This window comes from Branchiostoma floridae, chromosome 12, assembly GCF_000003815.2.
Source record: "Branchiostoma floridae strain S238N-H82 chromosome 12, Bfl_VNyyK, whole genome shotgun sequence".
In the NCBI taxonomy this organism is placed as follows: domain Eukaryota; kingdom Metazoa; phylum Chordata; class Leptocardii; order Amphioxiformes; family Branchiostomatidae; genus Branchiostoma; species Branchiostoma floridae.
The window spans coordinates 5,314,370-5,327,634 of record NC_049990.1 but is presented as its reverse complement, the minus strand read 5'-3'; the positions used below and the strand labels follow the sequence as shown (position 1 = coordinate 5,327,634).

Sequence of the window (13,265 nt, the reverse complement as noted above, 5' to 3'; positions counted from 1 at the left end):
CGAAAGGTGCGTTAGTTAGAAAATCTGCGTTTAGTTTTGATACGTAATTATAAGTTAGACAGTGGCGAGAATGATTATTTTCTCATCAATATTTCTGTTCAGAATTATTTGAACTTAATTGTACATCTAAACAATTGGCTTACCTGTGCAATGTTTATATGATTAATGATCATGTGTAACGTATGGCTCCTAGTCAATAGATCAGCATTTTCTCTATAGTGACCACCTGTCTATAGTGGCCACATTTCCTAGTGCTGTTGTTGTTTGACATAAACTTTGAACATTTAAATTGTAAGTAACTTTAAACTGCCAGAGTTTCAGCCCAATAAAACACTCTCAGCGCCAGCCTCGAGGGTATGAACAGACTGACCAGACAGACGAAAATAAATCCTCGAACAAGGTTCAATCGTATCTTCCGGGTCTGGCAGGAAGTTGTTAAACTAAAATAATAATAGGCTCGATGGCTGATTGCATACAAAGTAAAACAGTTTAACAGTTTTACAGCTTGAAGAAAACAAACGCTCCTACAGTACCTGCACCTGCTTGATAATTATTAAATCGTATGCCCTACTTGAATAAAAAAAAGTTCACTGCAATAATGAATGTACCCACATCACAAGGAGCTTAATACTTTTTTAAACTTACACCTAGTTATCGTACTGAAAATTGTTAATGACATTACATGAAGTCATTCAACAATTTTCAGTCATGATGAAAATTTTCTGAATGGAAGGTGTGATTATTGTCATTTTCTGAAAAATAGAAGCAAGCTCTGTTTTTACCTGGAATCAATTCACAATACCAGTCCACTTTGGGGGATAATGTACTGTTAAGAGGATGTTCCATTTTTGCGCAGGGGTGATTTGGAACAGTCCAATGTTGCGTGGGAAGGGGTATGGCTGAAATATGCTGTATTTGCTCTTAAGCAAATGTCGGCCTTTCTAGTTAACAATTAGTTTACTCGGAAGTCGATAAAGCAGACCACACGGCCTAGCTACTGAGAATCCGAATGCAAACAACTGATGTTCAATCAAATGTTAAACCTCCTTGGTTAACTACTGAATGAAGGAAGGCATGAACGAAGACCTTTGTTGTATATTTTTGATCAGGAAAACAAAACAAAAACGTTTAAGAGTGATAGAAATGCGATTATATGTGCTTGAATGTCGGCTTCCTCTCCCTTTTTTATGTGGTAGTATGTATAGTAATGGATGCCAATAACAATCAGAGATAAAGGTTTAATGTGATAGGACGTTAGAAATGGAAAATGTAGGTTATTTGCATTTTGTGTGTCCTGCTTAAGACATCTGGTAGAAAGTAAAAGATAGGAAATCCTCTTGAAAGAAATCAGCTCACCCAGGCAAACGTTTACACAGAATGTTGGCTCCAAACATAACACGCAGAATGCGAGACGCTTTACTGAGAACGCCGCAACGAAAGCGTCTCCGAGAAACTGTATCGGTATACAACGAATCTCATGGTGAAACCTACCTGGTCAAAGTTTGTTAGGCATACTAAGAAGGTCATGTTACCAGGTAAATTGCATACTGAGAAAGGTAGGTCCACAATAGTACTCTGTTTTACCGAGACTACCATTTTACAAAATTCGCTGAAATACAGAACTGTAAGTCAGATAGAGATGACATCTTAGTAACCCAAAGAAAAGGTATATTTGAACCAGAATGCTATACGAAGAAACTCAGGTAATGCGATCATTTTGACGAAACCAGTTTCTACGAACAGCTTCATACAACATTTGGATGCTTACTTGGAAGGGCTTGAAGGGTGTAATTGTACGGTTCTGCATAAAAACGTAAACTTGGAAGCAGAGCATCGTTTCAACGCGCATTCATACCTGGAACCGGTGCGTACTATTTTGATGAACGCTTCTCAGTACCATGCGTCGATTATACAGTGCGATACTGTATCTATACAGTGCGATACCTATATCTTCAAATACAATTCATTCTCTACAGATACCTGTATCTGTTTGTAGAACTACTTCGCCCCTCCAAATTGTAGTCTGCGTGCAAATAGTGCAGTACAGATGGAGCTCGTTTGTAAAAACTCTTCAGACAATCATCTTTTCGATAATTCTCTTTTTATTCTGAGTAAAAGTAGTACAGTCAGTGTCTCCACTTACGTCCCTGAATACAACTCGTTTGTAACATTCAGGAAGTGTTGTAACCTGCGTGTTGAGGCACTTCGCAAAGCGAGATATGTCAACTTCTACTACTTAGACAGACGACCACAAACATCACAAACCTTCATAAGTGGCAACAGCGCAGATTACTAATATCAGATATCATGTTAGGCAATTCCATTGATATCATACCTGCAAGGCACCCACGGTAAATGCACAGAGAAGTACTACCTATTGAAGTGAGCAGGACTGCTATTCACATTATGCCATACACAAACAAGTATTTACAATTCCATACACTCTCTTTCAACTTTCACAACGTTACAACGGTCGTGAACCCTTCAAAAACATCAACACATTCGTATCTACCTCCCAAACCATTGTCAGCCATACCCATGCAAAACCTTCATAAGCTTTGACACTCGAGAGTCAAATGCTTTCGAAAAATCACCAACATCTCCAACTCTCTTACCTTCATATGTTTCCAACCCTCAAACCTTCAACCAAGGACGTTTTTCAAACTCCTTGCTTCAACGATGCGCCGCTCTCTCTCTTTCTCATGACTCTTGAAACATCCTGCACTAAAAACGTTCACAAGCTTTTGACACTCTAGTCAAACGCTTTCAAAAAATCCACAACACCAACATCTCCTATAAAATGTCCCTCTCTTACCTTCGTCCATGTCTTCAACTCGCAAACCTTCTTTGCGCCTTTTCCTCTCTTTCTCGTGACTTTAAACTCTTGAATCATCCTGCACGAAAAACCTTCACAAGCTTTGACACTCAAGTCAAACGCCTTCCAAAAATCCACAACACCAACATCTTCTACAAAATGCCCCTCTCTTACCTTCGTCTATATGTCCTCAACTCTCAAACATTCAGCTCTGTGCCCTTCTCTCTCTCTCTCTTTTCTCATGTCTCTAAACTCTTGAAACATCCTGCTCACATATATCTAGTACAGTAACTTCTCCTGGAAACGCTTCTTGGCTAATAACAATTGACACAGAAAATCTGACAGAATTTCCATTTGTTGAACTCGTTATACTTTGTCTATATTAACTCGCCTTACATACGCCCCATATTGGCTATATAACATACATTTTGTATACAAAGTTTTAGTACAATGTGTCGGTCAAATAACACATGTAACCTCTCCTCCTTAAAACCATATCGAGTGCATTCCATACATCAATAGAAGAGGAATATATATGTAGAATACAACACAGCGTATTCCATATTAGGTTCCAGCCCAAACGTTGGGCCGGAGGGCGATCCGGATACATTGTGTTGTATTGTATTGATGCCCACCCAAGAAAAAAACACATTGCAATATGTGAAATGCAATGTGAAATGCTAGTTGAAGAAATTTTGTGATGATCGCAATTATAAGGTTGGTTGAAAGATTACCCCCTCCCCATTTTTTAAAGGATTTCTCAGATTTTCTAATGGTTTTCAATTTCGTACTTAGTACATACAGTTTCTCGTGAGCATGTATTCCATGCTATTCTTTACATGACCATAAAGTCATAAAATGATCCCAAACGTTCTGCAGGGGTGTATTTTGGGACGGACAAAAATTGAAGTACTGTCAGGTACAATGAATCCTAAAATATATAACCGGTCAAATGTGCAAACATATTTTGCTTTGCCAAAACGCTGTTACTCAAGCAACTGGATATGATTCTAAAAACGGTCAGATGTTTCAGATAGTATCCACTATCTTTTGTCAGTGACACTAGAGAGATAGTGGATGCTATCTGGAATTTCTGAACGTTTCTAAAGCCATATCCAGTTGCTTGAGTAACTGCTTTTTGGTATATCTTATTATCTGGATGTCTAATCTTCATCGACATATTTTGCATTATCTTTTCCTTTTATTGTTTGTCACCTTAGCCACACATTTTTGCCATATTTGGCTGTGACTCATCCACAGTGCGCAGGCGCTGTTCTGCGGTCACGTGACGCAGTACCACGGTGATAAGAGCCTGGGAGTTGGGAGGACCTGGGTCGCTCTGCCCGATGTTCAGGTACACCTGCGTCTCCGGGCGCTGGTGGGTCACCCCGGTCCTCGCGTAGTCCTGCAGAGCTGCCAGGAACGTGCCGTAGTCGAACACCTAGGTGGGTGATTTTGATTTCTTTCGTTAGATATTGCATTCATAGTTAGGGTATAAGAGACAAGTTTCTCCCAGATCACTTCATGGTCACTGACGAAACATAGTGGAGTGGATTCTATCTGAAATGTCTGGCTGTTTCCAAAATCATATCCAGTTGCTTGAGTAACTGCCTAAGGTGTTAGATAGTTTTGTTTGCACACGTACGTATACATTAACTACAAGGTTAGCATTCTTATATTTCATTTTATACATATCAAGGCCAATGATTTGTATTCATTTGAGCCTTGGGCTTTTGATGTGTTTAAGTACTTTGTTATATAATTTTACCATGTTTCTTTCATCAGTTTAGTTTCTTTCCTTATGTCTTATACCCTTTGAATACGTATACGACGACACTAGCATCCTTATATTTCCTTAAAGTTTGGGGGAGGACCACAAAAATATACATGTCTTTGGTTTCCTTTGCAGGTATCTATTAACTGTTTTTTTCCCATTATTTGATGTTTGTAGGTAAACAAACAATAATAAACGAATAAACAAACAAACACCTTGGTTTTGGCGCCTTTCTTCAGCTTGACGACCTTGCCGCCCGCCATGCGGCAGAACACCCGCACACGGCAGTGCCGCGTCACGTACAGGTCGTTATTCAGGACACGGAACACAATGCCTGAGGAACAGTCAAAACGTACTCTTCGTTAAGGTTATAATTACTTTGGAATCCCTTAAAATTAAGGGGGTTCAATTTTCACATCTTCCTCGCATGCCCCGGATCCCCTAGAACAGAAAGCCGAAGCCTGTGACACTCATCTCTCGCCTTCGGTGCTCGGCATTCTCCTACGCAGAGACATCCAACGGCGCCAGCAAACCGCCTCTTGTCTGTACCCTGCTATCTCAACCGTCACCATCACTAACGGTTCCTGACGGCCTTGCTTATATATGCGAGATCCCTTTTGAAAACTGAAAGGCAAGACAAGAGGCGGTTTGCTGGTGCCGTTGGATGTCTCTGCGTAGGAGAATGTTGCTCGCTAGAGAAAACATACTGCAAGAGAACCCCACACGCCAGGGTCGCTATGTCATATTTACTGTAAGCGGTCGACCTGGCATGGGAAGTTGAAGTGGCTGAAATACTTTCCTACCTTTGTCCAGGTGATTGAAGACCCTGCTGTACTGCTCCCGCTTGTGGGGGTTACCTCCTGTGTACTGGGGCAGCGCCACCAACTCGGCGGGGACGTGGAAGCCGTTTCGCTGGAAGTCGGGAGGGTGGAGCAGACATCCGTGGGAGGGCTTGGTACGGAATAGCATGTCACTGCCGTAATGTGGCTCTATGAGTAGCTCACAGTCTACAAAAGGAGACAAAATGGACAAACTATGATTTTTAATCAGACTATATTAACTACTGATAGGATATAGCATAACGTCCAAATATCTGATCAACAAATCAATCAATCAATCAATCAATCAATCAATCAAATTTTACTGCACAACGATGAAGTCAATGAAGGTTAGACATCCAGGTAATAAGATATACCAAAACGCAGTCACTCAAGCGACTGGATATGATTTTGGAAACAATGAGTGTCACTGACGAAAGGTAGTGGATTCTACCTGAAACATCTGACCGTTCCCATGCAATCCATCTCCAGTTACTTAAGTCATTGCTATTTGGCGTATATGGCAAATAATGCGTATTACTACAAACTACCAAATATCTTTACTGGTATATCAATCTAGCAGCATTGCTCAATTCATGATATATCAGCATTTAAGCTTTCATTGATATCAGTAAATATCCTTGATGCAACTACTTGATTAAAGCTTTTCCATTGTTTTTTTATGATTCAATTTTTTCTAACCTTCATCCAGAACTGGCGACAAACGGTGGCCATTCATGAGCTGGTAGGCGTCGTCTGAAAGATGGAAGGACATGTTAGATATTAGTTGAGTACAAAATCATAGAGAAGAATTACACAATCAATAATGGACTTAAAGCTGATGTAGGAAGACAACAACGCTTTGGAGCAAGAGAAGTAGAAGGAAGTTGTTATGATGCAAATCACACATTAATTACTCATTACAGCGGATACCTGTGAACGTTCTTATCATTCAATGTTTAATTGAAAGAGTGTCACAATATGTTTGAATGGTCCGAGTCTTTTGATAAAAGATATCAACATTTTGCGGAAGTTTGATGGACCTTTGAGCTTTAAACAGGCCAGAAATATTTAGATAGGTACCCCCAGGTGGGGTTGAATGGCCGATAACTAGGATAGATCGATAGGTCACGGGGTTGATTCCTGCCAGTCTTGGCAAGACATTGTGTCCTTGGGAAAGACATTAAACATGACTTTCCTCACTACACCCAGGCGTGAGTGGGTACCAGACTTCGGGTGGGGAGGTAGATGCAGTGGAAAGAAAGGGGTGGGCTCCGCCTTCAACCTACTGCCCCTAGCTATACAGCCTAAAATGGTTATGGACTACCTTATACCATGGAGACAATCTTCGTATGAAGCCGACTTTGGACTTCCTCAATTGCAAGATCTATCGGAAGTTCTGCTCGGCTACCCAGTGGTTTAAAGGAATAAACCCCTTCTGTTTGTTTTGCAATATAAAGAGGCAAAGTCAACAAACACATGGAAAATTAGACGGAAAAGTTGTGAGAAAACAGATATCAAAAAGTTGAATTAAGGTGATAAAATGGCAAACAAGAATAGTTTCCGGCCGGTAGCCTTAGGATTTGAAAAAGCAGAAATATAAACATGGGGGGGGGGGGTCAAAAACACAAGTTTGAAACTATTCATTCATAGCGTATCCCTAAGAATATTTACTCAAGACATTGTTGCACTGGAGGAGTTCGAAAAAAATAAGACCGGTGAAGAAAACAGCCATGGCAACGACAAAAAGCGGAACCCGCTGCAATCAGGTAACACAAAAATGCCGTGCGGAAGTACATCCGGAAGAAAATACCTATAGTCAGGCACAGTGTTTCTATTGTCTTCAAGGCATTGCACACACTAACCAGTAGCTAACACCCCCTGCTCACAACCCCTGTTATAGTCGTGTGTAACTTTTTGTAGCCTTTCTACCCTTGGAAGCAAGTTGCCTTTTAGAATAAGTCGCTTTTTTTCCGAATGTTGGAAACCACTGCATTATTGATATAAATTTGAGTCTTTTATGTTGACCAAGATTTTGCTATATTCATGACCCCTCGATACTCCTCACAACTCGACCTCTGTAAAAAGTGGCTCCTATTGCTGAAAAGAGCATTTTCGAGTCTAAACAAAGGTACGAACAACAAACAAAACAAACAACGTCCCTTGGTGCATGGTCTTCGACCCCTGCCGACTCGGCGAACTTTTCGTCGACGATATCATTCGCCAGGTAACTAGTGCTGTTTACTAGAGTACCTATTCTAGCATTTAGTAACAATCCAAACACCTAAAGAAAGAAGACATAGGTATCCAGCCTGTACATATTTTAAAGGTGCAGAGGGGGATATTACAAAGTTTTTTTAGAGAAAGAACAGCGCATAAGGAAAAAAGGAAGTTGTTCTTGTTTACCTGTGGACGGCGGGGAGAGACGGTACACTCGGTAAGGGCTGTCGCCTTGCTCCTGGCTCTGATCTCGCAGGTAGTCGGCCTCTGTTGACTTGTTCATGGCGCACCTGAAGTTGGTCTTCCACCTGGACGGGTCAGGCGTGTCCACGCCTTCGGTGTACCTCCCCGTGTGCACCGCCCACTCCTGATGAAAGTATGCACCGTCTCCAGTCATCAGAGACATGTTTACAGGGACTGTGTGTGCTGTATTGTGTTATGACCCGTGTAATAGGTCAAAGTGTATTCCTTTGTTGTGCCGGCGTATGGTGTATGTGTGACCTTAGTACATGAAGTTTGCTGGGCTATGGCTGTGCAAAAGTAAAGCAAATCGGTGACCACTTCACCGTACGATCACCATACGATCGAAGGACGATCGCAAACTGGGGGCATTCTTTTGATAGTCGTACAAATGCCGTACAAGATGCAGCTGTCTTGCTACGGAAAATGCTCTCTTAGATCCTCGCCGGTGGTTACTTCTGTCACAGCCTTCTTAAATGTTCTACAATATCAAAGTCGTAACACAGCCTATAGTATACGTCGAATGTGACCGCGCTATTGGGCAAAATATTAAGACAAGATTCTTATACAAATAGGTGGGAGACATTGTGTAAAGTGTCTTGTGACTTTGGGAACAAAGTTTCGAGTTGTTGTGGAGGCAGTTGAATTTCACCCAACAAAAATCACGCCCACGTATACGATGACGAACAGGCGAGCAAGAAGGACAAACAAAACAGGTGATATGTTTACCACTGAGTACACCTTGTGGGGGAGGGGGCTGAGGGGGTAGGAAGTTGTGAAGCCGCCAAGAACTACTCAAAGTAAATGCGTGGGTGCCAAGGGTTCTAGCATGTGGACAATGGTTTTGCAATGACAAGGAAACGTAAAGTACCCCCCCCCCCCCCCCCGTCCCCACGCGAAACTTATTATCGCCCCCTGTTCTCTCTCTGTCTGCGTGATGCTGATGTTTGGCTCACGGAAGAAGTTATTATTCCCTGAAACCATCACTGTCATGCTGAATACTCACTATATGTAGCACTTGTAAACAGAAAACAGCCATTCAGATGAGCATTGTAACACGTACACCTATTACGACTTAAGTGGACATGTTACGCAATGCTTTATTAACAAAACACGTTACTCAGCCTTGAATGACAAATGATCTTGTTGGCAAAATACTTTTGTTTGAAGCTAGCAGAACAAAAAATAAACAGACAGGTAGACAATGGTAGTCTCCAGGCAGACCCTGCGGTGCCTTAAGATAGTATCAAAGCTGGCCAAGGAGTATAGCTGGCACCGTGCCCGTCTGACTCCCTTTGGCCGGCTATACTCCTTGGCCAGCTTTGATACTATCTCTAAGATACCGTAAGGTCTGCTTGGAGACTAAGACAATGGAACAGACCTTAAAGATCGCTCCGTCTTGGTCCACGTCGTAGTCATGCTGGCTTTTCCGAGTCCACTGGATCCTGACGATGCCTCTCGGCTCGTCCACCCACCCCACGCCGGGGACCTGGCCGGAGTTCACCCGCTCACGGAGCCACGGGATCAGCTTCTGCCGGGTCCGCGGCCGCTCCTGGGGCGACAGGCTCACATCCTCCTCGTGTAGGGCGTTTGCCATTTCCTGCCTCAACCTGTGCTGGTCCATGGTGCTGAGATTGCGAAGGTAGAGCATTGCTTACCACTTGCAAGATACTTGAAAAAGTTTGAACCCCTGATGTTGGCGACCCCACGTGGGCGCTGGGGACTCCCCCAAACTTTCTAGTAGTGCTTTGTTTCTTTACAAACTTTCATATCATTCAATCATATAGTGAGTAAACAGACTGTAGTAGTACGAGTGTCGCATACAGTTGCACATGATGACGTGATCCATAAGCCTTAGATTGATGTCTTTTCAAGCCAAGAAGTCTGCGTTTTATTGTGGGGAGCGTTTCATGTGTGCATGAAGTGAACACACTGGCTTGGATCCACCTTTGCTGCATTTTTGGCACGGTGTGGAATGGTTGGGCTAGACGAGATTGCGGGTTCGATTCCGCGCATTCCAAGCTAGGTCAGCTAGGCGCTGTGTCGCTGGGTAAGGCTTTCTATCGCTTTACCAAGGTGTAAATGTGTACCTGACTTCGGTCGGGAAGGTACAAGACAGTGGAATGAGAGGGATGGGCTCTGCCCACCAATACGTACCATACCCAGGACACAAAGGATTGCACAACTCATTGCCCCAGTGGCATCAGACTACTAGTGGAGCCTTCAGCCTTTTTTCTGTCTCCAAGTTTAAATCAACAACGTTAAATGTTCCGTAGACCGGCTACAACACCAATCAACTGTTAGGAACCACGCGGGCACAGAGCACAGTCTACTCAAAAATTCAAGAGGCATAATTGTTAACGACTTGACGCTCGCCACAGACCACAAGCCAAGTAAATGTAGGTTCGGAACAATGCCAAAATAGCACCGCACAATGCCAATTGCTGGCCATTTGCCAATATCGCAATAAGTAACCAGACTATACTAGTGAGAGAAGTCTGTCTTCGCCCTCTAAGTTCTTGCTTTCTTGCGTACATTCTAATCTTAATGGTTTAAACTAACTGGTTACCCGTTTACTAGTTTTGAAACGTGGTTCTATCGACTTTCTTGATTGACAGGTATGAATATAATTATTTTCATGGGTTGTTGAGATTCCTCCTAGCCACAAGCATTCTTAAGAACATCAGAATGTGGTAAGTTTACAGGGACCGCAGCACGACCGCAGTAATTTGAACAGGATGGACACTAGACCGTTGTACCGCACATGACTTCGATCACGGTTCAAACTGAGGTGTGAACCTGATTTACGTCAGTCAGATTTCTTATTTCGCAAGATTCTTTTGATTGGTATTATCTTGACCGACAATGACACAAGAGAAACAGAAATACGCGCGTACAAGCACATACTTTACAAAAGTACTCGTAATTGTTCGCGGGTATTTAAGTGGGTGGGTAGGTAAGTTGAGGGAGAGCAAAAATGGACGCGGTGGTTTTGAGTTCGCGGTAAAGAGGTCCCCGTGAAAAACGCGAACATTTTCCCTTTTACACACACACGCACACACACACACACACACACACACACACACACACACACACACACACACACACACACACACACACACACACGTACACACACACATGCACGCACGCACGCCCCTATCCCCCCAAATACCTGCTCACTTCTTCACAGTTGCAACATCTTGAACAGAAACTTTCAAGAGCCTAGAAAACTCAGTTGTAACACAAGCACACGCACATACACACACACACGCACACGCACACTCACACGTACGCACGCTCACACTCACTCACACGCACGCACACAAACACGCACACGCACACTAAGACACACACACACAACTACCCAATTCTTTACCATTGCAACATCTTCAACAAAGCTTGTAAGAGCACGGAAACTTGGACTCACCAAAATGTACGGCTTCTCTACTGAGGGCGCTCACTATCAAGGTAACACTGTGTCCAAACTTGAAAACTTTGCTGACTAACTGGCACATGCCTTAAGTCCGGTCCTTTTAAAAGCTTCCAGCGGGGAAATACCCGATGACGAAGGGGACCGAAACTGTGGTCTTACCGGTGATACTGACTCACTCAGAAGTGGGTCACTTTCTCATGAGCGCAGGGTGCTCCAAGAAACCGTAATGAGGAGAAAAGCATACAGGTGAAAAGGGTCAGGTGAAAATATTCACGGCTCTTTAGCAAAACATCTCGATCGTTTGCTATATGCAGAAAATATTGGCCAAGGTCCATGCACGGTGTATGTACAGCGAGTTGGACAAAGACCTTTAGCCATTGTATAGACTTCCGGAGTGCAGGGTTTGTGTTCTTTTACTTTCGTTTTCGCTCAAAAACAAAATACAAATGGTGTGTCCTAATAGATCACGATGTCTGACAGTTTTAGGGCCTATCATGCAGCTTCCATAACAGTACATTTTAGAGGCTAAACTTTGTGGTCGTTGTCGTGTATAAATTTGCCAGATCACGCCAACTCAACTGATTGTCAGCCACCAACACACACGACACGAATCACATGATGTAATCTACATATCCAAAAATAGATACAATACAAATCATTTCAAATCTAATTTTGAAATAGATACAGGCATATGTCAGTCTAGAGAGAGAAGTCTGACTTTGCCCTCTTTCTTGTTTTTCATTTTCTCTTTCCCTCCTTCTGGAACGAATCTGTGGCTGTGAATACAGATGAATCTGCCGTGGCCATTCAGTTAGTTCTTTCACTTTCGCAGAAACCATTTCAAGTGCAAAACACACAAGGGGCAGGAATGGGGTTTTCCACTTGAACGTGACAAAGGTCCCTGTGTATGCGACAAAGTTGTTTGCCAAATCTGGAGGGGTAAGAGGGATTGTCCCACGAAATTCAGCTGGCCTCTGGAAAACCCCCTACTTTAAATTTGATGGATAAAGGCCTTTTCTGTAGATAACTGAGCAAAGTACAGGTCACAAAACTACACGATATTACAAACATACACAATATTGATTCGAGTGCCGCAGTCTAGCTAAAGGGTTTAATTGAGAATGCAATATTGTTTAGGTTTATAGCTATGTAGTTACTTTGTCAAAACGCATGGAGGTATTATATGTTTCAATGATTCTCCACTGACGTGGCGACTGGCCAGCGTTCAGTTAACAGAAATCTCAGTAGTTCAAATGAATTGATTAAGAAGTGCTTTTCGAAATAGTTGTGTGTTTTTATGTCTTTCAAACCGTACGTTTACGCCATATCAAATTTGATAAGCCATATCGTCATACAAGTCACTTTGGTTGTTCAAGGGTCTTTCAACAGTTGTCCAAACCGACCCACTCTGCGAATAACCATATGATCATTATGCAATATGATCAGGTGTTGTTATCGGGTCTAGTAACGGCGAATGGTCGCCATCTGTGAATTATAATTTTCCTCTAAGTTTTTCAGACTTTGTACTTGTTGTCCCTCGGTGCCTCAACGTCATCCCTGGGGCAGCATTGAGCTTGTAAAAAGCGCCGCTTTGTGGTTGAGCGAAGAACGACACCCCCAGAAAGCAATCAAAACTCAGTACCTTACCTTCACCCTACACAATAATGTTGCCAACGATTCTATTCTAGTTTTAAGGTCACATACAGAAAAGGTATAATGCATCCTTTGACGCAAAGCGTGCATATATGGTAGAGTATTGGAACGAAGTCTTAGTTCGTAAATTTGAGCCGTCTTGGTTTGAAGACCCGGCGATTGGAGCCCTCGTGACAACTGTCACCAGTGTCAATATTGGTCTGACAGAAATAGATCTGATGTGATCATAACGTACAAGCAGGTCACGTTTGATAAAACAAACATTCACGGTTAGAATCTGCGTCAATATTTTTGACAAGTCTTCAATGGACG

The 13,265-nt window shown here is 42.6% G+C and overlaps 1 protein-coding gene across 1 annotated transcript; it reads right to left on the bottom strand.

The window, feature by feature from the left end:
- Positions 1 to 3,931: 3,931 nt before the first annotated feature.
- On the bottom strand, positions 3,932 to 9,510 carry LOC118427299. The gene is made up of 6 exons (XM_035837010.1): positions 9,249 to 9,510; positions 7,814 to 7,994; positions 6,110 to 6,163; positions 5,393 to 5,596; positions 4,805 to 4,923; positions 3,932 to 4,256 (listed from the first exon to the last, which is right to left on the bottom strand). The coding sequence occupies exons 1-6, from the start codon at positions 9,489 to 9,491 to the stop codon at positions 4,032 to 4,034; spliced, it is 1,026 nt and encodes a 341-aa protein (XP_035692903.1). The 5' UTR covers positions 9,492 to 9,510; the 3' UTR covers positions 3,932 to 4,031.
- Positions 9,511 to 13,265: the final 3,755 nt, after the last annotated feature.